We start from the raw sequence: 25,697 nt of genomic DNA, 5'->3' as shown, positions 1-25,697 counted from the left end.
AGGCATTCCTCAGCTAGGATACTGATCTACACCCCTACTTCACCCCCCAATACTACTAGGTCACCAAACCCCAAAGCCTTACCAGTTCCCTCCGGCCCCTGCACAGACTCCGCCCAAATCCTGCACAGACCTTTAGTCAAATTTTGCGCTGTACTCATCCTAGGTCGGTTTGATGCCCCTATCAGACTCAAGAGCTTTTCCGGAGTCTTTCATATCACATCTCTCAATCCATGGCACAGAGCTGGCCCTGAGTAATTACTCTGGAATTAATTTTCTCTGAAAACCTGGAAGGCAGCCTGGTGCTGAACTCAACAGCTTTAAAATACTCAGTCTGCAAAAATGAACTTAGCTATTGTGTTAGGCATTAAGGTGTTGTTTTAATGTCCTTGACACCCGATTATTCTTTCAACAATTAACCACCGCCAAGTATGCGCTAGGCTGGGAAGAGGAGGACGCCAAAGAGTGTAATCGTCTCGGAGCCAGACTCACAGGGACGCCGGCCGCACCGCCCCTGCGCCCCAACGTGGGCTCGGGTGGGCCTTCCGCGGCTCAAGTTCTGGCCCCTAGAGGGGCTGGGCGCGGACCCGCCCGCCCTTCCACACACCCGATTGGCCAGGCCTCGAGGGGGCGTGGGCGGAGCCGCGGCCAGAGTAGACCAGCCCGCAGGCAAAGTGCCCGCAGGGGGTGTGGCTTGCACGCTGGTCGGGGCGTGCTGCAAGGGGGGGGAGCTGTTTCCGGGTGAGCCGCCCCGCCCCCACGTGGGCCCCGGGAGAGTAGAACGCGCTACAGTGGTGGCGGGAGCAGCAGCTGGGAGCCCTTGAGGAACCAGGTGAGTGGGGAGCGGACTAGGGGAGATGGCGGACTTGGAGGAGGGGACTGTGGCACCAAGAGTCCCTTGTCCCCAGGTCCCAACGTGCCGTGCGCGCCTGAAGCGCCGGCGGTGCAGCCGGGGACAGAGTCCTTGTGGAGCCCCCGTTTGGAGTCTTAGATTGTCCTGCTGCAGCCGGGATTGGGGTCCCCGCGTAGCTGTACGTTTGGGGGCTCGGCTCTCGGCTCTGCCTCCCCTCTCTGGGGTCCAATCCCTTGGAGACGCCTAGGGCGTTCTCCATCAGTACAGAGCCCAAAGTGCCTCGAAGGACGGGGGAGGGACGTGGAGGCAGTAACAGCCGCTTTGTGCTAGACTTAAACATAGGTCACATCCATTGGCCCATTAAGTCTACAGCAGACCTTGAGGTCCGTTCAAGTCGCCGTTTACCAGGTGCAGAAACAGATCGCTCAGCTAGAAAGTGACAGAATCAGGATTTGAACACACGTGTGCAGAGTCCAAAACCTATATAAACGCTTAGCCATCATGATGGCTGCCAGTTGCAGCCAAGTCCAGAGTCAACATTCTGTTTCCTTCCTCCCCTACCCCCCTTTCAGCCAGAGTTCTCCACAAGCCCACCTCTGCTGGTAAGCACAGCTTTGAAATCTACTTGAAGTATCAAGGTGGGTACCGAGAACTGGGCTTCTGAAGACCCTGATTCTAGCCCCAGATCTGCTGCTGACCTCTTGCCTGATCTTGAGCTCGTGTCTGCCTTTCTCTGAGACCAGTTTCACCATCAATTTCAATGATGTAATCAACAAGCTTTAAGGATCCTCTTAGGATGTTCTAGGAGTCTGGAACTGGCAGATTCTCCCTATAGCTCCAGATGGCTAAACCCAGAAAAGGTTGGGCTCTCTCTTCAAAGCCCTAGGTGAAGGCCTGGGTCTCACGCTTCTCTTTAACCGCTGTATCTAGCATTGGGGCAGACCCAGGGTAGAGATTCAGGAAGTTAGTTGGTCCCCTTTCAGAACTTTCAGAACTGCCTGACAGCTGCTATCCTGGGCCCTTCTGGGGCTTTGGATTTCTCAGCCCTGGTCACCTTCTACCATAGGTGGCCCTCCTGACTGCCTCCTCCCCAGCTAGCAGCTGGGCCTTCCAGAGCTGGCAGCAGCTCCCAGCCGTCTGCACCAAGAGCACAGCCTCTGAAATCCTCAGCAGGGAGCAGCATGATAGTGGTGGTGGGGGGGGGGGCGGGGGTGTCGTTCAGGCCTTGCAGCTCCTTCTAACCCTCCTTCCCACAGTGGCAGCTCTTGGGGCCCAACGTAGTTACTCCCAGATTGGGGAAGTTGCCTTCTAAGGAAGGAGATACCTTCATAATCACTCTGCACACCTGCCTCTCTCACGAAGCCATGCTTGATCGCTGGAGACACAGGCCCCTCCCATAGATAGCATCTAGTCCACCCCTCTGCCTCTGCATCTATCCAGATTAGTTCTCACCACAGAAGCTGCTGGAAGGCAGGGACCCCACCTGAGATATCTGGGAAGACCCTGTGGCGGTGCAGGTTTGAGTGAAAGTTCTCCCTCCTGGGAGTGGAGCAGAAGGCACAGCTGTGTGGACTTGGGGTAGGGGGTGATATTTCCAGCTCCCTTCTGCTCCTTGTGATAAAAATAGCTACATGTTCACTGGGCTGCTACCTGATGCCAGGCACGTACCTCCTATCTCTCATCTGATTTCCGCAGCTTTGCAAGTTGATAATATCATTCCCATTTTATAGATTATGAAATAAAGATTCTGAAAGGCCAGCAGCCTTGCCCAAAGTCACAAAGCACAGAAAAGACGTGGGATTGTGTGACCCCGAAATAAGGTTCTTTCTGCACCGCCCTGCCCTGCCTTCCAGCTAAGCTAACCTGTTCTCATGTGGGTGAGCATAGGTGCTGGGTCCCATGGTGACTTGCTGCTGTCTTCAGTGAGGTGTCACAGGATTGTGGCTTGGAGGCTCCCTTAACTTGGAAGAAATGCCCCCCGAACCCAAGTGTGTGGAAATCTCCCAGTCTTGAGGGACTGTTTGCAGAGCAGAGCCTTGGCGTGGATTTGGCTCTGCAAACAGGTATCTCTGGCTCGGGAGCCATTTTTTTTATTTTATTTATTAAGTGCCTGTTGTAACAGAATGACTATGTGTGGTTGAGGTGACAGGGCACTGGACTAGAAGGCAGGAGACTCATGGTCAAGGCCAGCTCTGCACGTGACTGACCGCTCAATGTCAAACAAGTCCTGTTGCCTCTCTGCACCTCATTTTCCACTTGAAAATCTAAGAGATGAACAGGATTGGTGATTTTCAACGTTTTAAAATTTTTCTCAGCACTGACAGCCGTTTCTCAAAGCAGATCTCTCCCTAAACCCTAAAATTAAACAGATGCAAGTAGAATTGCCCTAATCAAGCCTCCTTCTCACTCTCACCCTTCTCCCTTGCCCCCCTCCCACCTCCATGGTAAAATTGGGGCTGCGGAGCTCCTAGGCAGCCCTCTTCTGCTGCTTCTGATAAGCAGGAGGCCTGTGCTTGCCCAGCCTTCTAAAACAGATGGGGAGCTGAGGCCACTAGAATGCAGCTTTGGATTCCAGAAGCCAGGGTCCTGCTATAAAGGTTGTTCTCTGGGAAGTAAATCAGAGGCATGTTCAAAATCCAACTTGACTCTCCAAAATGACATGGAGCAAGTCACTTAACCTCTCAGAGCCTCCATTTCCTTATCACTGAAAGTTGGAACGGTCTCTGCAGTGAAATGAGATAATACATATAAAAGTACCTAGTCCTGGGGCATCTGGGTGGCTCAGTGGGTTAAGCCTCTGCCTTCCGCTCAGGTCATGATCCCAGGGTCCTGGGATTGAGCCCCACATCGGGCTCTCTGCTCAGCAGGGAGCCTGCTTCCCTTCCTCTCTCTCTGCCTGCCTCTCTGCCTACTTGTGATCTCTGTCACATAAATAAAATTAATTGATTAATAAAATCTAAAAGTACCTAGTCCAGTGCCCAGCACATAACGTCACAGTATGTTTTTCTCTCGTGTATTCTCCATCTCTCCCACCCACAAGGCGGATAATAGAGGTAGAGAGATGCTTGTGGAACCAAGTGGTCATCAGGATTATGGGGTATGGTAGATAAGACCCTGTACTCATTGTCTAGAACAGATTCAATTTCGGGCTCGTTTGCTCACCAACTGTGTGGTCTTGGGCAAAGGACTTAACCTCTCTGAGCTGAGCTAACCCCTAGCAGACCCGACCACCAACCTTGCACAAAATGGGCACTCAGGACTTTCTGTCTCCCAGATGACTGAATGCTCATCTGGGGGTTGAGACACCTTTGGGGAGGCCTGACTTGCCTCTGTGTCAGATGATGTGGCTGGCGCCGGGAGGGGGGTGTGGTAGGAGGGTGGGTCCCTGTGTGTCTCCTGATAACACCAGCCCTGCCAAGGAGGAGGATGGATAAAAATGGGCCCCTGAGCTGCTTGGGAGGGCGCTAAAGGGGCCGAAGAGACTGGAGAGAAAGGCCTTATCAGTGTGCTAGGGGACCCCCATTCCCCACTCCCTGCCTGGGAGATGACACATCAGGCTCACAGGCCTGCTGTTTTAGCCTCTTAACTCACTAAGTGTAACCTCGAATAAGTCCTTGCCTTGAGGTCCCATTCATACAAGGAGACACTGGTGGCTCCTTTCCCCCCCACTTGGCTACTGGGTATCTCCCCAGGCACCTCCAGAAGCTCAGCTCCCAACCACCCTCTTCCTGCCTTGTCTCTGTCTCCATTGCCCTCTGGGTCACACAAGCTCAGAGCCTCTGCCCCAAGAGACTGTCTCTTGGCTGCCTTACGATGGCCCTTCCCTTTCCTCCCCTCCCCACTCCTACTCTAGTGTCTGTGCTCCTTGGCTCAGCTCTGCTCTCCCTGCAAAAATTATCTTCCTAAAGCCAGGCCCTGAGCAGGCCACTCCCCCACCCCCTCCTCATCTTCCCTGTCCTCAAGTCTGGCCTCCTCTTGTCCCCTCCCTCCCTGGTGCACACATCACCTTTGCCTCCTCAGTCCTCACAGTAGCCCACGGCCTGTTCCTCCTTCCCCACCTTGGCCCCCTTTCTTCCCTTCCTGAGGGAACACTCTCCCCTTTTCCTCTGCCAAGCCGAACCCACTCATCTGAGAAACAAAGTTGAAGCCACCCCTCCCATACCCGGCCTTCATCCAACAAGCTTCTTCCAACCTCCAAACTTGCCTTGGGACTCATGGTTCACTTGGGGCAGCTCCTGTCTGAGACAGCCTCCAGCAGCCCTACCTGCCCAGGCGGGTAGGGCCTCGAACTCGCGTGCACGGGTGCCTGGCAGGGCCTGGCACGCAGTAGGTGCTCAAGAAACACATGCACGCCCCAGCTTCCTTCTGTCTTACATTCGCTTGTTTGGCACTTAGGGTGCATTGTCTTGTACTTCATGTAGTTAAATAGTTACCCCGTGGGCAGGGTTGGGGGGCAGGGGAGTCCAGGAATGAGCTCACTGTGGACCATGCCCTGCAGAAGCTCTGTCTCCTGGAATGAGCTGAAATGTATCCACAGAGAGCTGTTATGGAAGGCAGCTATGCTCACCACTATACCGCCAACGCTGCAGCACAGAGAGCTATTATGTAAGAGAGATTATGATCTGGGCAAGAGAAGCTTCAGCAGGAGAGGGAAGGGGGCACCAGATAGGAGTTAGGGGTGAGGAGGTGGAGAGGAGAGCTCGAACCTTTTGGATAAAGGGCGTGGGGGGGTGGGGCGAACCAGAGAGTGGCCAAGTGTGGCTGGTGCTTGGGGAGCGGCAGGGGACGCTCAGGCTGGAAAAAACCTGCCTGTGGTCCCCCTCTAGGGGGTCTATCTGTCTGTCAGGCCCGTGCTATTTAATCCTCTTAGTGTGTGTTGTGCGGTACAAGAAGTCTCTGTACCAGGTGTTAACAGTGCTTTTCTCTAGAGGTAGAATTATCGGCGATTTTTCTCTTGCTCCTTATCTAAAATTCCTGCCAAGCACACACACATTTTTCATGGAATGAACAAAGTTTAAGTGTCAGCTTCTCATACTAATTTCTAACCCATCACAGATCGATTTTTTTTGATAGAATATTTTTTAAAAATTGTATTAGGGGCGCCTGGGTGAGACAGTCAGTTAAGCATCTGCCTTTGGCTCAGGTCCTGATCCCAGGGTCCTGGGATCTAGCCCCACATTGGGCTCCCTGCTCAGCAGGAAGCCTGCTTCTCCCTCTCCCACTCCTCCTGCTTGTGTTCCTGCTCTCACTGGCTCTCTCTCTGTCAAATAAATAAAATCTTTTAAAAAAAAATGTATTGGGGCACCTAGGTGGCTCAGTGGGTTAAGCCTCTGCCTTCAGCCCAGGTTATGATCTCAGGGTCCTGGGATCGAGCCCCACATTGGACTCTCTGCTCAGTGGGGAGCCTGCTTCCCCTTCTGTCTCTGCCTGCCTCTCTGTCTACTTGTGATCTCTCTCTCTGTCAAATAAATAAATGAAATCTTTTTAAAAAATAAAAAATAAAAATGTATTGAATTGCTAGAGAAATGTCATTTTAGAAAAAGAGACCATAAAAAATACAAGCTAAAATCTTAGATTATTTGATTCTGATAGCTAAGAAAGTTTCCAGAAGGGCCTATGTCCCTTCCTGTACTTAACCTTGTCACAGACCAGCAAGGATTGGCCAGCGCTGTCCAGAGAGCGGTGGAGAGAGGAGTTGGGAGGAGCACAGGCGGGGTATGGGACCATCTCCTGGGGACAGGGGCCGTGTCTCACATGCCTCTTGTTGCTCTCTGCCCCTTCACCCCAGACCTGAGCGTGCAGCCGACGCCCCAGGAGCCCACAGTGCCCAGCAGCCTGCCTCCGCGTTGCCCCTATCCGCCATGCAGCCCCAATCAGTTCTGCACAGCGGCTACTTCCACCCGCTGCTTCGCACCTGGCAGGCAGCCGCCACACCCCTCAGTGCCTCCAATCTCATCTACCCCATCTTTGTCACGTGAGTCCCCAGGAATGGTCCAGGCCTCTGATCTGCCAGGGGTGTGTGTGTGTGTGTGTGTGTGTGTGTGTGTGTGTGAGAGAGAGAGAGAGAGAGAGAGAGAGAGTGAGTTCAGGACAACAGTCTTCAGAACCAAACAAACCTTGAAGAGATCTCAAGTCTTCCCGTTTGAAAAATAAGGATTGTAACCCTGGCCTGCCATCCTGAGCTTTTGCGAGAAGACAGAAGCTGAGAAGGCATTCTGTAGATTGCAAAGAGCTATGTACGTGCCCACAGCGGCAGTCATGATTATTCATAATAGCAGTGGCTGACACTGAGCGCTTGCTGTATACCGAGTACTGTGCTAAGCAGCGTACGTGGATTCTGTCTTTCAGTCCTGACAGTTGTCATGGGAAGAAAGTATGGATAGTGTCCCCTAGACTGTCCTCTCCAAGAGGGCAGGGATTTGTGTCTATTTTGTTCACTTTGTGTCTCCAGAGAGTAAATAGTACCTGTGCATCATAAGCGCTCAGCATTTGTTGAATGAATGAACGAACCCATCCAAAGACAGATGAAGGGCCCAAGGCTCAAAGAGATGGTACAACTTGGCCAGGGTCACCCAGCCAGAAAGTGGCTGGGATCGCAGGCAAAGAGGGCCTTCTGGCTTCAGAACCCCAAGTCCGTAGCCACTTGACTCCTTCATATGATTAGTGTTCTTTCGGTCCTGTTGCCTCTGTTGTCACTGTCACTCTTGTTGTTCCTATTATTTCAGGCCCTGGGCTTGGCCAGGCAGGGAACCAGACACTGGACCCCAACCTCCTCCTTCCATCCACCTTCCCATCTCCCCAGCCATCCCTCCCAGTCACTCCCTCACCACTGGCCCTTCCCACAGCTTCCAGTCCATAGCCCACCCCTACCCCCCGCTCTTGCAGGGATGTTCCTGATGATGTACAGCCCATCGACAGCCTCCCAGGAGTGGCCAGGTAGGAGATGTGGTGGGGAGGGCCAGGGGAGGATGGAGGGAGAGAGTTCCCGCTGGAGGTGCCAGGAAGCAGACCCAAGAGGTAGAAGATCTGGAGAAGCTCACTTGAGCTCCATAGAGAAAAGAGTTTTCTCAGGGTCACAGTTAGAAGAGGCAGCCACATAAAGGAATGAGCTACCCATTCATCACCAGAGATGTCATAGCAGAGTCCCTTGCAAAGGAGAGCCGAGCTGCAAATGGGAGTTCAGTAAGAACCTTACACAGCTAAGTTCCATAGCTCTGCTTCTGGGGGCCTCGGTTTTCCCATCTGTTTGGTGGGTGCATTCCCACCCCTCTCTGTACTGTGAGACTTGAGCCCTCCTGGTGCCGTGTGCAACTTGGCTCTTAACAGCGTGGGGGGTGATGAGGTGCGGGGAGCCTTGCCTGCCACCTGCTTCATTTCAGCCCCTCTGCTCCCCCTCCACACAGGTATGGGGTGAACCGGCTGGAAGAGATGCTGAAGCCCCTGGTGGAAGAGGGCCTGCGCTGCGTCCTGGTCTTTGGAGTCCCCAGCAGGGTCCCCAAGGTGGAGAATCAGAAGCAGAGTTCGAGAGGAAGACAGGGAGGGTCGGGTGAGGGTGAGCTGAGCTCACGCACTGACAGTGGCCTCATTACAGCCTTGTGCTAGCCCTGGGGCATGGGTGAGGGGACATGGCCCCTGTCTGATGACAGCACCCGTGTAGGGACAAAAAGCTAAGTAGGGGTGTGACACCCTGACTGGACAGGTCAAGTGCCCTGTGCAAAATGGGGACAGTCCTTACTGCGTCCTCGTGCAGGAAGCTGGTCCCCGTGAGGTCTGGCCCCTGCTTTTCTAGGGCCTCACATAGCAGACGTACCTCTTTGTCCTTCCCCTGCCACTAGGATGAGCGGGGTTCTGCAGCCGACTCTGAGGACTCCCCGGCTATCGAAGCCATCCGCCTGTTGCGCAAGACCTTCCCCAGCCTCCTGGTGGCCTGCGATGTCTGCTTGTGCCCCTACACCTCTCATGGCCACTGTGGTGAGCTCCCTCCCTGCACCCCCCATCCTGCCTAGTCCTCCTCTGGGGGGGATGGGCCAGGGACTGAGATGCTCCCCCAAAGCCAGCTGTCTGTCCTGCAGGGCTGCTGAGCAAGAATGGGGCATTCCAGGCAGAGGAGAGCCGCCAGCGGCTGGCAGAAGTGGCACTGGCCTACGCCAAGGCAGGTGAGTGAGCCACGGTCAGAGAGGAGGAACTCCAGGTCAGAGTGGATAGCAGGCTCCCAGGGTTCTGAAGGCCACCCTCTGCCCCTCAGGATGTCAGGTGGTCGCCCCGTCGGACATGATGGATGGACGCGTGGAAGCCATCAAGGAGGCCCTGATGGCGCATGGACTTGGCAACAGGGTAGGGGGGGGGAGTGTGGCGAGGGGTCGGGGGGAAGGCACAGAGAGAGTCTGGACCATCCCTGCCCCTACGCCTGCCTAGAGTCACGGAAGTGAAAACAGCCCTGGACGGGGTCTTTGAGATCCATCTCAACCTCCGTATCTCACATGGGAAAATCAAGGCCCAGAGCTTTAATGGGACTAGACCACAGGCCTTCTGCTTCCCAGCATACAACCTTCCTCCCCCCATCCCTCCACCCTGGGATGTCTGAACCCTGACCCCCGTTGTCTCCCCATAGGTATCAGTAATGAGCTATAGTGCCAAATTTGCATCCTGTTTCTACGGACCTTTCCGGTGAGTGGGGATTGGCAGGGGTCTGCTTTCAAACCCCTCACCCATTCGCCCAAAGCTGGACCACCCCCCACCCCCTCACTGATGCCTCCTCTTCCCAGGGACGCGGCTCAGTCCAGCCCAGCTTTTGGAGACCGCCGCTGCTACCAGCTGCCACCGGGAGCACGAGGCCTGGCCCTCCGAGCAGTGGTGAGTGACCAGAGCTTGAGCCCACTGGCTGGGCCATTCCCATCTTGCCTCCTGGGTGCTCCCTACACAGTATTTCAACCCTTAGGCCCGGGACGTACGGGAAGGAGCCGACATGCTCATGGTGAAGCCCGGAATGCCCTACCTGGACATCGTGCGGGAGGTGAAGGACAAGGTGAGCAGGCAGAGCAGAGAGAAGCCGGGGCCCAGGGAGAGGAGTAAGTTTGTCCGCAGGCTCTGGGGTCTCAGACTCAGAGACCACAGACTCCCTGGGCTCCTGAGCAGGAATCCTACCACCGCATCCCTGCCCAGGAACCACTATGGGCATCTGCCCCAGGGCTGGCCAGAGCCTTTGAGCCACTGGGCTTTCCCAGTTCAAGAGTGGGGAGGCCTGGAGTGCCTGGGGGACTCAGTCGGTTGAGCATCTGACTCTTGGTTTTGGCTCGGGTCATGGTCTCAAGATAGTGGATTGAGCATTGGGCTCCGCACTCAGTGGGGAGTCTGCTAGGGATTCTCTCTCTCCCTCTGCCCCCACCCCTCTCTAAAATAAATAAATCTTTAAAAAAAAAAAAAAAAAACAAAACACTGGGCCTGGCTGCCAACAGTAGTGACACCGAGCACGGGGCCCCAGAGGCTCACAGGTGGGGCAAGGCGGAAGGGACACTCCGGAGGTCCCACCTGTCCACCCACCCCTGCTTTTCGGCAGCACCCTGAGCTCCCTCTTGCCGTGTACCACGTTTCCGGAGAGTTCGCCATGCTGTGGCACGGAGCCCGGGCCGGGGCGTTTGATCTCAAGGCTGCTGTTCTGGAGGCCATGACCGCCTTCCGCCGCGCAGGTAAACAGTCTGAGCCGGGGTTTTCTGACCCATGTCATGGGGCTGATGGGCACTTTGTGGGGAAATAAAGTCATGAGACAGCCTGGAGTCTTGTGCCTGGAAGTACCAGGAGGGGCCGTGGAGCTGCAGGAGCAAACGTGCAGCAGTGAAGAAAGCAGAGCCCTCGGTGACTTTTTTGGTGTTGAGACCGTAGCCACGCCAGCTGCGTGCACTCAGTGTCCTTGTCTGCAAACCGGGGATCGAATAGCCGAGGCGTGTTGTCTGGAGGACTGCGGGCGATGATACGTGTCACGGGCATATGCTCATCACTCCACAGACAGGAGCCAGTGGTGCTGGCGTGCACGCAGCATGGGAAGGGCCCTTAACGACCTACTCATTCCTCCCACTCTGTGTTTTATACATTGGCAAACTGAGGCCCAGCAAGAGAGAATGACCTGCCCAGGGTCACACAGCACGCGGGCTCAGCCTTAACGTTGTGACGCCCGTGGGCTGTGCCTCTTCGTGGTAGCCGCCTGCCCCCTCCTTGGCCCTGGACTCCCTGAAGGTGTGCCCAGAGCTGATGCCCGGCCCCTCCCCGCTTCCTGCTTCTGTCCCCCCACAGGTGCCGACATCATCATCACCTACTACACGCCTCAGCTGTTGCAGTGGCTGAAGGAGGAGTGATGGCGGCCGTGCACAAGACCAATAGCTAGAACTGTTCAAAGGTCCCGGGGCATTGGAGATGTGAAAACCAAAGTAAATGCTGCTTTAGAACTGCCCTCACACCCTCTTCCTACTCCCGTGCTGACCAGCACCCAGCAGCCCTGGGGGCTTTCTGCCAGCCTGCGCCCTCTCACCACACGAGCCTTCTGGGCTCTCCCAGCCTTCCCCATCCCTCCCCTGGCTCAGCCCTGAGGCTCACCTCCACTACCCCAGCTCCTCCTTTTGGTGTGGCCTCAGCTTGAAAGCCACCAGGAGGTAAGGGCTCAGACTTGGTGGGGCCTCACAGAGGGGCTTGGAGCATTAGGGTAGAGGAGAGCAAGTGGCGTCTTGTATCATAAAAAGCTCCAGAAACCCCGAGGCCTCTGGCACCAGAGCTGGGCACCGGGACAGAGGCCTAGAATGACATCTCCAGGTTTAGAGTTTAGATGTGCCTTGATTACACTGGAAGGTGATTCCCACACAGGCCCATGTTGGCAGGCTGCCTGAGCTCTCCTGTTCTGTTCTCAGCCATAGACCCAAAGAAGAGTTACTTGTTAATGAGCAGAAACGTTGCCTGAGGATCAAAATTGAGAAGCAAGTAGAGAGTTCCTGACTGTTGGAGAACTAGAAGCCAGAAAGGCTTTTCTCTTGAAGAGAATTTTTGAGAACATCTGCTCGGTGCCTCGACACAGTGCTGGGTACTGGGATATAGCAGGATGGATCTCAGCCTGTCTGTCTGTGTGGAATCACTGCAGGGAGAACAGGGAGACAGATGACAATAAAACAAAGCAATTACAAATTGTAATTTGTGCTTTGAGGGAAAGAAAGGGGCTTGACAGAATAACCAACCAAGGGTGTCTCTTGAGAGGATGGTCCAGAAGCCCTCTCTGAGGTTGAGGGACGAGAAAGGATCCTTCCAGAAAGCAGAGGGAAAGGCAGAAGAAGCCACAAGAATGACACAAACTGTGCAAAGGTCCTGTGGTGGGAGGAGCTTGGCAGAGCTTCTGGAAGCAGGGTGAGGAAGCAGAGGGGGGTTGATAGGACTGGAGGTTGGAAGGGTAGGCTCTGCAGGCCTACCTGTAGGAAGCTTGGTCTTGGCATTAGGTAGAAAACGATCTGCAGGATTCTTAACTAGAAGTTATGTGTGTTCCACTTTTTCACGCTCTGCTGCTGTGCGAAAAGGGAAGGGTAAGCAAGAAAGAGACTGGTTGGGAGGCTCTTGGAGACCCCACAGAGCATCAACAGTGGCCTGGACTGGGGTGGCAGTGGGGAGAGGAGGAAGTAGATGTATTCAGGATATGTTCTGGAGCCAGAATGAGCAAGTTTTGCCCGAACTGTTAAGTCCAGGGAACAGGAAGAAACAAGGATGGCCTCATGGGTTTCTGGCTTGAGCCCCTGGATGAGTGCTTTCTTCCAAGACTCACATCATGTCTCCCGTAGTAAAAGTTAAGGCCCTACCTAAAGGGCCCACCTGCAGAGTGACAAATCCCAAATCTAGGGCCAAAGCAAGCTCAAGTCCGACCTTAAGCAGTACAATCCATTTTAAAATGTAGAGTTCTTAACCCCCAGCAGAGCTCTAGTGAGACCAGTCCCCTCTGACTCCCTGTTGTCTTCCTCGGAGCTGCAGCTAACTGGGGACCTGGTCTCACCCTGTCCTCAGCATTTGGGGAGGTAGCCAGTCAAAATCAGGGCTTGAAGAGGCATAAAGCTTCACCTTCCAAGGAGCCTGAGCCTGGAACTCCCACCAGGAGGCCCAACACTAATTGGAGATGAGCCACTGATGGGCCTCAGGGCTCTGACCAGACCAGAATGTTTGGTCATTTTAGCTTAGCTTCTTGTCTCCTGGCCCTTCGGTCCCCTGGTTCCTGAGCTCATTTTTGGTTAGTGTGGAAGGGAAGATTCTTCAGGGCCATCCCAGACTCATCATTGCCAAGGTAATGTGCAGCCTGGTTCTTGTAGGCATAAAGAGGAGACAGACCTTGCTCTTTAGGTATAAACCCCATGGGAGGCAGACAGCTGCATGTGACCAGACCCCCAGAAGTAAACGTTAAGTGGACTGAGGAGGAGTCTCCCTGAGGAGAACCAGGAGGCAGATTGTGTCACCAGTGACGGGATGACAGGTGCTATGAAGGAGGTAACCAGGACCTGACTGGGTTTGAAGGATCAGAAAATGCTTCCCTGAGAGGCTGTCATTTAAGCCTTGACCTGAGGGATGAGCAGCCAAGCTAAGAGCATTCCCGGCAGAGGGAACTCTCTAGAATGAGCTGGAAGAACACAAAGCAGATGTGCCTGCAGCAGAGTGAAGGATGAAGGAAGAGATGGCCTGAACTGGAAAGAGAGACCAGGCCCAAACCAGGCAGGGCTCAAAAGCCATGTTTATGGAAGATGGGGAGCCTTTCCAGATTTTATTCCAAGAGAAAAGCCATTTGAAGGATTTTAAGCAGTGGAACAACTCACTTTGATTTTGTGTTTTATGAAAACATTTGACAGCACTGGCGAAGTGCAGATGGGAAAATGTGTAACCTGGACTAGAGTGGTGACTTTCGGGTGGGAGGAGGTAGATTAGATGGGAAGGATGAACTTGACTTGAGTCCTGGTGGCTGGTAGGACATATACTAAGATGGGAAAGCTTGGAAGAGGGTAGAGTGGGAGTCCTAAATTTAGCCTGGGTCTGCAATGAGGGAGCTGTATCTAGAGAGCTTATGACTCACCTAAGGCCCCTCAACTAGTTTATGGCAGAATTGGGTCCAGAACCCTGTCACTGAGCCATCAGAGCTAAGATTTGAACCCACATAGTTCAACTTCAACTCTACACTTAACCACTGTGCCATACCATCTCCCAATAAACGGTTGCCAAATTAGGGACCTAATATGATGCTGTTATAATGGGGTATACCAAGGGCTGAAATGCCTCAGGCATCATGGTCTGTGTGACGTGGCGTCCTCTGGAGTCCGGATTTGTCACTGGCAATGCCAGTCAGTGTTCCAGCCCCCTGTTTTGTGTACAGAGACAATGGCCAGGCAGGCAAGCTGGAAGGGTGTGGGCTGTCCTGGGGGATCTAGTTCCTCCTCAGTCCCTGTCTCCTGCTGCGTGCCCTCTTCTCACTAGTGGTAATTTTATGCTTGTGCAGAGAGAACAGAGCTTCCGCAGTTGGCAAGGCATGTTCTCAGAATTCCAAGCATCACAGACAACTGGGGAGCATTCAGGGCCTCTCAGTGAGACTTGACTAGTTCCCTGTGATGTGCCTGCTTAGACAGTAGCTTGTCTGTGTCTCATAGGACCTTCCTGGAGGCCACAACAAATAGCCATTACGTTCCACCGACCTTACTTTTTTACTATGACCCCTAAAACTATAGCCTCGGTGGGCATACAGCTGAGGGTCTCAGCAAACAGGCATTTTAACCACCACTTTACTACCAATTTCCCAACTAGGAAAGGAGGAATCCTGACCTGCCCCATACCCCACATGGACTCTGCCGGTTCCATGAATTAGGGCCTGTGAGTGGCCATACCCCATATTCTGTCATTCCACGTATTTTGCAAGTTGCAGAAATCCAATTCAGTAGCAAAAAAAGGAAATGATTGTCTTTATAACTGGACTTCAGCAAGGTCAGGTGTGGTGGGGTCTAGGGCTATAGGCTGTCATGGAGGCTGGTCCCTTCTTAGTTCTTACATGTTTGTCTCAGCTTGGCTTTATTCTAAGATGGGCTTTTACCACTTGACAGCCACATGATCTTTATGACTTAGAATCCCAAAGAAAGATCATTTCCTGTCTTCATGACAAATGTCTGGAGGTCTCTGACTGGCCCTGCTCAGGTCACATGACCAGCCTCTTCAGTCACTGTTAATCCTTGGCCTGTGAGATACGGCACCATAACTGACCAGGTCTGCCTCATTACCTCATTACACAGAAGTCTGGTGGAGTCTCCAAGCTTTGCAGATCCCCTTTTCCTGGAGTGCCTTTCCCCCAAATCTGTGTGGCAGTCTCGTTTTTATTGCTAAGATTGTGGCTTCCTCATTGTTTTCTCAAAAACCCTACCTGGTCAATTTAAAGTGATTCCCCAGTTACTCTGTGTTAGTCAGGATTCAAATTCAGTAAGTCGTAACAAGCGAAAATAATGATAGTTAAGAGGGAAATGTTTCTCTCCAAGCAGTCCAGACCGTGTCAGCTACATGGTGTGCTGGTCCTGGTCCTGCCTTGTTCTGTCCTCCTCAACACATCTTGGCTTCCATCTTGTGGTCAAAGATGGCAAGTCCAGTTCCCACCATTAGCTCCTCTCTTCAGTCAGCAGAAAGAGGAGATTGGCAAGTGGAGGGTATGATGCTTCTTTGTAAGGTCACAACCCGAAAGTTGCACATAACACTTCTGTCCATATGCTCTTGTCTGACCTTAGTCACATGGCCACACCTAGTTGTATAAGGAGTGTTGGGAGCTAGAGTCTAGGGGGGCAGCCATGGGCTCAGCTAAACTCAGGGGTTCAGTTACGAAGGGAAAAGGGTAGGATGGAGATAAGGCCAAACGGCTTCCCCACCACATGAAGTTTTGTAACCTCTACAGAAACAATGGTCAGAACATCAAAGAGGTCTTCAGAGATGTCTAGTCCAACACTCAACACTCATTGTAAAGATGGGAGACAGACCCAGAAAGGGAACTTGTTCAAATTCACACAAGCCAATGACAAACCAAGTCTGGAATTCAGGTCTCCAAACTCCATGCCCAGTGCTCAAACCCGGGGAAGGGATCAGTTTTAAGGGGACTTCAGCTTTTCATGTGTTATCTTAGCTTCAGATGCATTTTTATAATCATATATCTAACAAGGATGTATTCATGCGATTTGTGTCAATAAAAATAAATGAAAACATGACCAATGCATATATGAAAAAGCATTCTCTCCATTAGTCAACAGAAATTCAAATTAACACCGCAATGAGGGGCCCCTGGATGGCACAGTGGGTTCAACGTCCAACTTGGTTTCAGCTCAGGCTGTGATCTCAGGGTTAAGAGGTTGAGCCCTGGATTGGGCTCCATGCTCAGAAGGGTGTCTGCTTGAGATTCTCCCTCTCCCTCTACCCCTCCTGCTCACTCTCTCCCCATCTAAATAAATAAATCTTAAAAAAAAAAAAAACGGGGGGAAAAAAAAAGTCAGGGCATCTGGGTGGCTCAGTGGGTTAAGCTCTGCCTTCGGCGCAGGTCATGATCTCAGGTTCCTGGGATTGAGCCCCACATTGGGCTCTCTGCTCAGCAGGGAGCCTGCTTCCCCACCTCTGTCTCTGCCTGCCTCTCTGCCTACTTGTGATCTCTGTCAAATAAATAAATAAAATCTTAAAAAAAAAAAAAGGTACAATGAGATACCACCATACATCCATCAGAGGGCCTGAAGTTCTAAAAAGAAACAATGCCAACAGTTGAGAATGTGTAGCAACAGGAACTCAGGCATTACTGGCACAACCACCTCAGAAAATTGGCCCTGTCCACTGAAGCTGAACATACGTGTAGTTCATGACCCAGGGATTCCACATGCAGGAATTCATCCAACAGAAATGTGTGCCTGTGTTCACCCAAAGATACACATACCCGAGAACGTTCCTATCGATGTTTTCTGATACTTGCGATAACCAAAAACTGGATAACCCAAATGCCCGTCAACGGTAAAAGGTGGTGGCAGCCTGGCTGGCTAAGTTAGCAGAGCACACAACTCTTGATTTTCGGGTTATGAGTTCAAGTCCCATGTTGGGTGTAGAGCTTACTTTAAACACACACACGGGGCACCTGGGTATTGCAGTCGGTTGAGCATCCAACTCTTGGTTTCAGTTCAGGTCGTGATCTCAGGGTCATGGGATCAAGCCCAGCACAGGCTCTGGGCTCCATGTGGCATCTGCTTGGGATTCTTTCTCCTTCTGATTCTCCTATTTGTGTTTCTCTCTCACAAGTAGATAAATCTTTAAAAAACACACACACAATATGCGGCACCTAGGTGGCTTTGTCGGTTAAGTGGATCTTGGTTTCTGCTTGGGTCATGATTTCTGGGATCAAGTCTGTGTGGGGCTCCCCGTTCAGCAGGGAGTCTGTTTAAGGATTCTTTCTCTCCCTCTGCCCCTCACCCTACTCATTCTTTCTCTCCCTCTCTCTCTCTCTCTGAAATAAAATTTTTTAATAAAGCAAATTCTAAAAACCACACACAATAAAATGTGGTATATTCACATAATGGAATGTTATAGGTAGAATGACCTACAGGTACACATAGCAACATGGATAAATCTTTTTTTAAAAGATTTAATTTATCTATTTATTTGACAGAAATAGCGAAAGAAAGCATGAGTGGGGAGGAGAGGGAGAAGCAGTCTCCCCTCGGAGCAGGGAGCCCAATGCAGGGCTCAATCCCAAGACCTCGAGATCATAACCCAGGCCAAAGGCAGACGCTTAACTGACTGAGCCACCCAGGTGCCCCCATGAATACATCTTACAAATAAAATTTGAGTAGAAAACAAGACGGGCACGCCTCTCTCTCAAATAGAAAAATAATTAAAATCTTTTTTTAAAAAGCAAGGCAAAGGAGTGTATGCTGTATTATTCCATTTATAATCCATTTAAAAACAAGTTAAACTATGTAATTAGAAGTCAGGATGGTGGTTACCCTTTGTAGGGGTAAAGCAAGTAGAAGTGGACCAGGTTTCTAGGGTTCTAGAAATGCTTTTTCTTGGTTGAACTACTGGTTGTAGGAGTATGTTCACTTTGTAAAAATTCAAGGATATGTAAACTTGTTTGCACTTTTCTCTATGATATATTTTAATATGTTAAGTAAATGAAAATTTTAAAGTAAAGGGAGATGTGTCTGCTGGCCCCAGCCCATGTTTACTTATATATGAGTATGAGATTCTCAAGGGCAAAGGCCTCATATAAGAAGCTTGGCTTCCTCAAAGAGAAGCGGACCGAAGGCAGTGTTCAGTAAAATGACATGGCAGGTGTCTCCAGGAGCAGTCATGAGGTCAGAGGCCACACAGGGTAGATCAAGGGATGAAAACCTCCAAGGAGAATTCCTGTCATCTGACTTAGGGATAAACTATACCCATTAAGTGTGCCCATTTTTTTTAAAGTAAGCTCTATACCCAGTGTGCACCTTGAACTCATGACTCTGAGGTCGAGAGTCACACACTCAACCAACTCAGCCAGCCAGGCGCCCCCAGTGTACCCATATTTGAACTGGCAAATCAGAAAGAAGCTTTTGTTTTCAGAATAGTGGGGACCTGTCATTGGCTTTCCTGTGACAGTCAAATCAGGGTCACAACTCCAGAGGGCACACTCGCATGGATTATGATGGACTCGCCCGCTGTGTGCAACAGGAGCCTGGGGTTGAGATAGTTATGTGACCAAACCAAACCCTTAACCTCTCAGGAGACTTGACTATCTGAAAAGAATCATCTTCCAGAGCTGGGCAGATGGACAACACAGGTGAAGGGACATGGGAGATACAGGCTTCCAGGTATGGAGTACGTCACAGGGATGAAATTTACAGCACGGGGAATACAGTCAGTGCTACCATAATAGTATTGTATGGTGACAGATGGTAGCTATACTTGAGAGCAGAATGTATAAAAGAGGTTGAATCACTATGTTGTACACCTGAAACTAATGAAACACTGTGTGGCAACTATACTCACATAAAAATTTGTTTTATTATTACTGTTTTTAAAGTAATCTCTATGCCCAGTGTGGGGCTCAAATTCTTGACCCCGAGATCAAGAGTTTCATGCTCTATCGACTGAGCCAGCCAGGTGTCCCTAAAAATTTTTCTTAAAGAATCATGTGGGGTACCTGGGTGGCTCGGTTGGTTAAGCGTCTGCCTTTGGCTCTGGTCCTCACCCCAGGGTCCTGGGATCCAGCCCTGGCAGGCTCCCTGCTCTGCAGGGGTCTGCTTCTCCCTCTCCCTCTGCGTGCTCTCTCTCTCTCTCTCTCAAGTAAATAAAATCTTTTAAAAAATAAATAAGAATCATCTACTTCTCAAAGAGCTTTTTCACACGCTCTCACTTAACCTTGACGTAAGGATGCTCTATTTATATATGGAGGAAATTAGTTTCCACGGACAAAGTTAATCACATTTGGAAATTAACTTAGAAGCTGCCCTGGACTTCAGCTGGAAGTTATTTTGTTCAATCCCCCCATTTTGCAGATTGGAGACTGAGCCCCAGAGAGGAAAAGAATTCAGTGAAGGGTGCACAGAGAGTCAGATGGCAGAACTGGGACCAGAATCTGAGGAGTTGGTTTTAGATGACCCTGGAACCTGAACCATCTCAAACCTTCTGTTCTGTGAAACGCAGCTGGACCTCTGACCTCCCATTCACCCTTTCCACTCCCACTTGTAGGAATCCTGCTTGAAATGAGTTTTGGAGTCAAGCTCTCCTTTGCTGGCTTAAGGTCTGTGACTCCACACTTTGTATTTTCTCCCAGGCCTGGGCCCACTGAGGATGAGGCAGTTCTGAATGAAATGAACAGGCCCGTCTTAGAATATAGGAGGAGGTTTTGCTTAAAAGGAAGGGAGGGGGGATGGGAAGAAGGAAGAAAGAAATATATGCATGTTTGCGTGCTCCTAGGAAAATGGCATAATGACCCTAAGTGCCCCCTGCAACAACCCCTGCGGAGTGAGTTGGGGGCCAGAGGTCCGCCCTAGTCTCCCCACCTCCTGGGTCCACCGCCCTTGCTCAGTAAGCAGGCTGGGGCCCCAGCACCTTTGCTCTTCTCATTTACTAACCTGCAGTACCCGTCCTTAATCCTCCTCACCGGCTGCCGTTCTGATCTTTGCCCCTCCCCTAACCTTCTGATCCAGAGGCGCCACACTGCTCTCGGCGCCATTCTGATTTATTGCCTTTATAGTATTCATCGCTATCTGAAATCTTGTATATTTCTTGGTCTTTTTCTACCCCTCTCGGGTTCCATGAAGGCAGGAATCCCGTCTTTTTTCCCACCCTCAGGCACAGAGCAGACAGATGCTCAATGAGAAGTGAGTGAGATTGGGCTTTCGCTTTTCACTTTGTATTTTTTTTTTAAAGATTTTATTTATTTATCAGATAGAGAGAGGAAGAGAGAGCGAGCACAGGCATACAGAATGGCAGGCAGAGGCAGAGGGAGAAGCAGGCTCCCTGCCGAGCAAGGAGCCCGATGTGGGACTCGATCCCAGGACTCCGGGACCACGACCCGAGCCGAAGGCAGCTGCTCAACCAACTCAGCCACCCAGGCGTCCCTTCACTTTGTATTTTAAAACATTTTTGAAGATGATTATTTTCATATCAAAAGAAAAAAAAAACAGCTAGATTACTGCAGAGGACTCTACCCTCAGCAGAATGTCTTGGGTTACTAAGTTTCCAAATGAAAGCAATTATTTCCAATACTAACTGGAGACTCAAAACTGAGGGGCAGCGCCTTGCCCAAGTCCACACAGCACTCAGCAAGCCAGGCCGGGACCCCGATTCCCTCGTTCCCAAGTCAGCCTAGGACTTCTCAGGGGTGTCTGGATTCGAGGAGGGCGGAGGAGTCTGGGGGGAGAAAGGAGAAAGCGCAGAAAGGAGGGAAAGAGAGAGACGGCGAGAGCGGGGCAGGCAGAAAGGGAGGGGAGGGTGCAAGGTAACCCAGAGATACGGGGTGCAGAGCGGAGGAGGCGGGACAGGCAACAAGAGGGTGTGGGTCTCACGCTCTGGCAGAGAGGGAGACGGAAAGGACCGGGAAGGCGGGTGACCTAGGGCGCCAGGGGCGGGGTGGCAGGTGAGGGTGCGACGGGAGCGAGCGGAGTGGGGAAGAGACAAGGGAACAGGGGGAGGAGGAGAGGGGAGGGCGGGGCCGGGGCGGGGCCATGAGGGGAGGGGCCACGAGGGGCGGGCCTCCTGATTCGTCCGGGCGGCAGAGCGCCGGCGCAGCTCTCCCGAGCCGGCGTGCGGCTACGGCTTCCTCCGGAACCGCTTCCTTGCGGTCCAGCTGGGCCCTGATCCCGGGAGGCTGGGGGCCAGGGGTCGGCGCGGAGCGGTTGGTGCGCGCCGGAACTGGGAAGGGGCCCCAGGAGGCAGGACGCAGCCACGTTACGCCCAAGGTCACGCTGCAAACGGCAGCTGTAGAGATGTCGCTCTAACAGCGGGCTACCTGGACTTTGTCGCCATCGAGCCCTGGAGGTGAGGAGGAAGGCCAAGAAATTCAGGCTTGCAGCCCAGAGGCTCAGCCCCGGCTTCCAGAAATGGAAAATGCCGTCGGTCGGGAGCCAAAGCTCTTTGCTCTAGTCTTAGCTGTGCCAGTGACTCCCTGCGTGGCTTTCGCTGGGCCTCCATCTACCCACCAGGAAAGTGAGAGGGTTTTTGGATGGCTCTCCCTAATTTCCAGATTGACTTAAATTCATTTCCCTGTCAGACTTCCCCCACGGCTTGCCCCTAGATTCACCAGCCACTTCCTTTCCTTAGCAGCAACTTGGCTGTGTTCTGGACCCTCTGGTTTCAACTAGTCTGAGATTGACTGGAATTAACTGTGTGGGACAAGAAGCTGCATCCAGTCCCTGAACAACAGGCTGAGGACTTGTTTCTTGGGCGTTGAGTCAGTAATCGTTTTTACTGGCTCTCCACTTAGGCAGACTTTGCTACCTCCCGTAAAGACAAACCTGAGGCTTAGAGACAGGACCTGGCTGCTCTGTCTGCCTTTGGCCCTGTTCTGTGCCGATCTACCCAAATCAGATTGTTTTAAAAACCAAATTTGTCTAAGCATGATGCAGTAGAAGGGAGCACAGGCCAATCTGGAAGTTTGGGATCTGGTGCTGGCTGTGCACCTTAGGCTAGTATCTGCCCCTCTCTGGCTCAGTCTTCCCTGATAAACAAGGGATCTGTCACATGGTCTGCAAGGACCCTATGTCTTTGGTATCATAACAATAGAAATAACAATCATAATTGTTTCCTTACTTTGACCAACAAGGCCCTGCCACAGCAGGTCCTGTCTACCCAAAGCAGCCAGACTTGCCATTGACCTACCTCAGGGCCTTTGCACTTGCTATTTCTAGTGCCAGTAACACTTACCACCTCCATTTTCTGCATAGTCGTTCTTCAGATCTCCACTGAAATTTGACTTAGGAAGTTCAACACAAATTAGATGGGATCCCTGGGTTTATATCCTTATGGCACATGTTGACTTTGTTATACTTCAGTGTTTATATAGTTCTTTGTCTGATATCTCTGTCTCTTATTCTTTAATGCGTGTAAATGGCAGGAGGGCTGGAAATCTATCCTGTTCCCTAGCATCTGGCACATAGTAGGTGCCCAGAAATTTGTGGAATGAATGGATGATCTCATTTAATGCAACAATCATGTGAGGCTGGCACATTGTGTTCCTCTTCAGTCAGGAGGCAGAGACTCAGAGAGTGACACTCCTAGGGTCACACAGTGAGTGGGTGGTGCCAGAATTTGAACCCAGTCTGTCTCTGACTCCAAAGCCTGAACTTCCACCTCACTAACGTCTCCTTGCAGGATCTTCTGCTGTGAGGAAGCGCCACAGCTCTGACCCACGAGGCCTGGAAAGAGAGGACCTTTAGGTTGTGTGTGCTGGGTGGGGGCGTGGTCTTGTCCGGCTCAGTTTCTCTCTAGCCGCTGGCAGACTCGGGGTGGACTTGCCCCCCTCTGATAGGCTCATGGCACATCGGCTACAGATACGACTGCTGACGTGGGACGTGAAGGACACGCTGCTCTGGCTGCGCCAGCCTGTGGGAGAAGAATATGCCACCAAGGCCCGGGCCCACGGGCTGGAGGTGGAGGCTGCCACTCTGGGACGCGCCTTCAGGCAGGCCTACAGGACTCAGAGCCACAGCTTCCCCAACTACGGCCTGAGCCAAGGCCTCACCTCCCGTCGGTGGTGGCTGGATGTGGTCTCACAGACCTTCCACCTCGCGGGCGTTCCAGATGCCCAGGCTGTGGCCCCCATTGCTGAGCAGTTGTACGAGGACTTCTGTAAGCCCTGCACCTGGCAGGTGTTGGAGGGGGCCGAGGCCACCCTGAGAGGGTGCCGAAAACGAGGTCTGAGGCTGGCGGTGGTCTCCAACTTCGACCAGCGACTGGAGGGCATCCTGAGGGGGTTGGGCCTGCGGGAACACTTTGACTTTGTGCTGACCTCTGAGGCCGCCGGCTGGCCCAAGCCTGACCCCCGGATTTTCCAGGAGGCCTTGCGGCTTGCTCGAGTGGACCCGGCAGTAGCAGCCCATATTGGGGACAGTTATCACTGTGATTATAAGGGGTCACAGGCTGTAGGTATGCACAGCTTCCTGGTGGTTGGCCCAGAGCCTTTGGACCCTGCAGTCAAGGGTTCTATACCCCAAGAATGCCTCCTCCCCTCATTGTCCCATCTCCTGCCTGCCCTTGACCGCCTGCAGGGCTCACCTCTAGAACTTTGAGTCTGATGAGGGAAGTGGCTCCAGCAAACTCTGGAGATTGAGAGTGCCTTCCTTCCTGAGATCTGGCCTTTGCCCCTCTCCTTCCAGCGTCCAAATGCGCTCTGACTATAAAGCCGTGGATACAGGCCTTTGAGCCCTGCTTCTCACCTCTGCCGTGGCTTATTTATCACACCTGTGTCTTTCCCACCCTCCTCGCCTACAAGATTCACTGAGGGCCCAATGACCTTCAGAACCAGGCGCATTCAAACTTTGTTTTAGCAGCAGGGCCCTTTTGTTATGGGAGATCTTACTGGAACCCTAATATATAAAACAGCAGGGACGCCTGGGTGGCTCAGAGGGTTGGGCCTCTGCCTTCGGCTCAGGTCATGATCTCGGGGTCCTGGGATCGAGTCCCATGTCGGGCTCTCTGCTCAGTGGGGAGCCTGCTTCCTCCTCCACCTCTCTCTGCCTGCTGCTCTGCCTACTTGTGATCTCTCTCTGTCCATGAATAAATAAAAATCTTTAAAAAAAATAAATAAAAAAATAAAACAGCAAAAGCAAGAAACTTTTAGGGTTGAAACAGGTTCTAGAGCCCCGCAGTCGGGCTCTGAAGGCTCTTCAAGTCCCCCCGGGGAAGCAGGAGATCAGAGGAGCTTAGTTTGGAAAACTTAGTTTGGAGAGCTAAGCTATGCTGTAGGGATATGTCCTCTAGGACCATATAGTGTAAGCAAGGTTTCAGACAAGGAGCACCCCAATTACATCATGAGAAGAAACATCATTTATGTTGGCCATGTTTTAGTCCTTTACACACATGTATAACCCTCAGAGCTACCTAATGGGCAGAGGTAGTGGGACTCGCACTTCATAAGTGAGAAACAGATTCGGAAGTGAAGGAGCCTGCCTGAGGCCACAGCTTGTATGGGAGAGCCTGGGTTCCAGTTTAGGAGTGCCGGACTCCAAAGCCCTTGGCTTGAGCACTGACTTGCAAGGAGAGAGCTGTGTCCTTGAGACAGTGCAGTGGAGATCCTGGGAGACCAAGGGAGGTGTTCTACAGGAGGCTAGTTTTGAAGGGCACCCCGGTCATAGGTGTTAGCACGGAGGTAGGAGAGCACAGGGAACAGGGACCGGAGCTTGAGGTGGCAGGTGTAGGACACATGGGGGGAATGACTGGAGACCCAAGAAGCAGGCTGGGTTTTAAAAATTCTGTGTCACTTCCTGCCTCTCCCCTCTTCACACTCTTGTCCTCTCACACCTGCTTGGTGTTTACCAGACTCTTCTATTCCTTGCCTACTGCCAGGGACATAACACGGTGTTGTGTTCTGGTGCCAACAGCCGGGGAGGGCTTCAGAGTGGCCCCGAACTGCAGTGACATTCAGTGGGCAGAGGAGTAAGACGCATTCCTGACAGGAGGGCCATGAACTACAGACTGAGGGGTGCCTGAGTTAGATGGGCAGTTTGGGGAGCAAGGCATGAGGGGGCCTTCAGGTGCCGAGTAAAAAGATGGGCTTTGACCCAGGGTTCTGGGCAGAGACTGCCCACGTGAGGGCAGGGAGGCTCTTCTCAGACTTGGCCTCTCTCTTCCTTGGGCTTGGTGCAAAGCCCAGGTGACATTAATTCCCAAGTACCGGGCAGTGAGGATGTGGGTTGTGAGCTGTGCTCTCACAGCTGCAAGGGCCTCAGAAGTCATCTCAACCAAAAAAGCTGCTATTCGGTCTGTGGACTGGATTTGATCTACCCAGCGTTTGGAGTAAATTATTGAGCAAACTGAAGAGTGGGGAGGGCTCTGGCACTCATCTTTGAGCCCAGGGGTCTGAAGTTGTAGGTAAGATTGCCTTTGTTCCTAGATAAAACAGGAATGGTGAGGATCACTGTTGTAATGTGACCTCAGAGAGCAGGAAGGGGCTTGCCCTGGGTTCCAGCAATGCAGGGCCCAGAACCATCTTAAGGCTCGTCTGGCTGGGTGTGCTGCGCTGGGCGGGGGGAAGAGGGTGAGGAAGGGCTCTCTTTCCTAGCCGTTGCATCTCTTAAGATGTGAGCTAACACTTGGGGGATTTGTGCGATCACCCACAGAGGACATGGAAGACACTTCAACCTTT

The 25,697-nt window shown here is 52.2% G+C and overlaps 2 protein-coding genes across 3 annotated transcripts; both read left to right on the top strand.

Moving 5' to 3' along the window:
* Positions 1–755: 755 nt before the first annotated feature.
* LOC111146046 (aminolevulinate dehydratase) lies at positions 756–16,077 on the top strand. Of its 2 annotated transcripts, XM_022501422.1 has the most exons (12): positions 756–829; positions 6,639–6,824; positions 7,736–7,786; positions 8,254–8,350; positions 8,686–8,821; positions 8,923–9,006; positions 9,096–9,184; positions 9,462–9,517; positions 9,616–9,703; positions 9,789–9,875; positions 10,407–10,536; positions 11,138–16,077. In XM_022501422.1, exons 2-12 carry the CDS (start codon positions 6,712–6,714, stop codon positions 11,197–11,199), a joined length of 993 nt encoding a protein of 330 aa, XP_022357130.1. In that variant the 5' UTR covers positions 756–829; positions 6,639–6,711; the 3' UTR covers positions 11,200–16,077. The 2 variants fall into 2 exon arrangements, with proteins under 2 accessions (XP_022357130.1, XP_022357131.1); XM_022501423.1 differs by lacking the exons at positions 756–829; positions 7,736–7,786 and having other exon boundaries at positions 6,650–6,824.
* Positions 16,078–21,249: 5,172 nt separating this feature from the next.
* LOC111146118 (haloacid dehalogenase like hydrolase domain containing 3) lies at positions 21,250–23,937 on the top strand. The gene is made up of 2 exons (XM_022501516.1): positions 21,250–21,373; positions 22,706–23,937. Exon 2 carries the CDS (start codon positions 22,867–22,869, stop codon positions 23,620–23,622), a length of 756 nt encoding a protein of 251 aa, XP_022357224.1. The 5' UTR covers positions 21,250–21,373; positions 22,706–22,866; the 3' UTR covers positions 23,623–23,937.
* Positions 23,938–25,697: the final 1,760 nt, after the last annotated feature.

This window comes from Enhydra lutris, unplaced genomic scaffold (genome assembly GCF_002288905.1).
Source record: "Enhydra lutris kenyoni isolate GAN:26980312 unplaced genomic scaffold, ASM228890v2 scaffoldscaffold13, whole genome shotgun sequence".
NCBI classification, from domain to species: Eukaryota; Metazoa; Chordata; class Mammalia; order Carnivora; family Mustelidae; genus Enhydra; species Enhydra lutris.
The sequence above is the reverse complement of the archived record's forward strand: the minus strand, read 5'-3'. Positions and strand labels throughout refer to the sequence as shown.

What these genes read in the sequence shown, in the direction of transcription:
- LOC111146046 (XM_022501422.1), top strand. Translation starts at nt 6,712, where the DNA reads ATGCAGCCCCAATCAGTTCTGCACAGCGGCTACTTCCACCCGCTGCTT. An exon ending in ATCTACCCCATCTTTGTCAC is followed by an intron (nt 6,825 to 7,735) that starts GTGAGTCCCCAG and finishes CCGCTCTTGCAG; the next exon opens with GGATGTTCCTGATGATGTAC. An exon ending in CGCATGGACTTGGCAACAGG is followed by an intron (nt 9,185 to 9,461) that starts GTAGGGGGGGGG and finishes GTCTCCCCATAG; the next exon opens with GTATCAGTAATGAGCTATAG.
- LOC111146118 (XM_022501516.1), top strand. Translation starts at nt 22,867, where the DNA reads ATGGCACATCGGCTACAGATACGACTGCTGACGTGGGACGTGAAGGAC.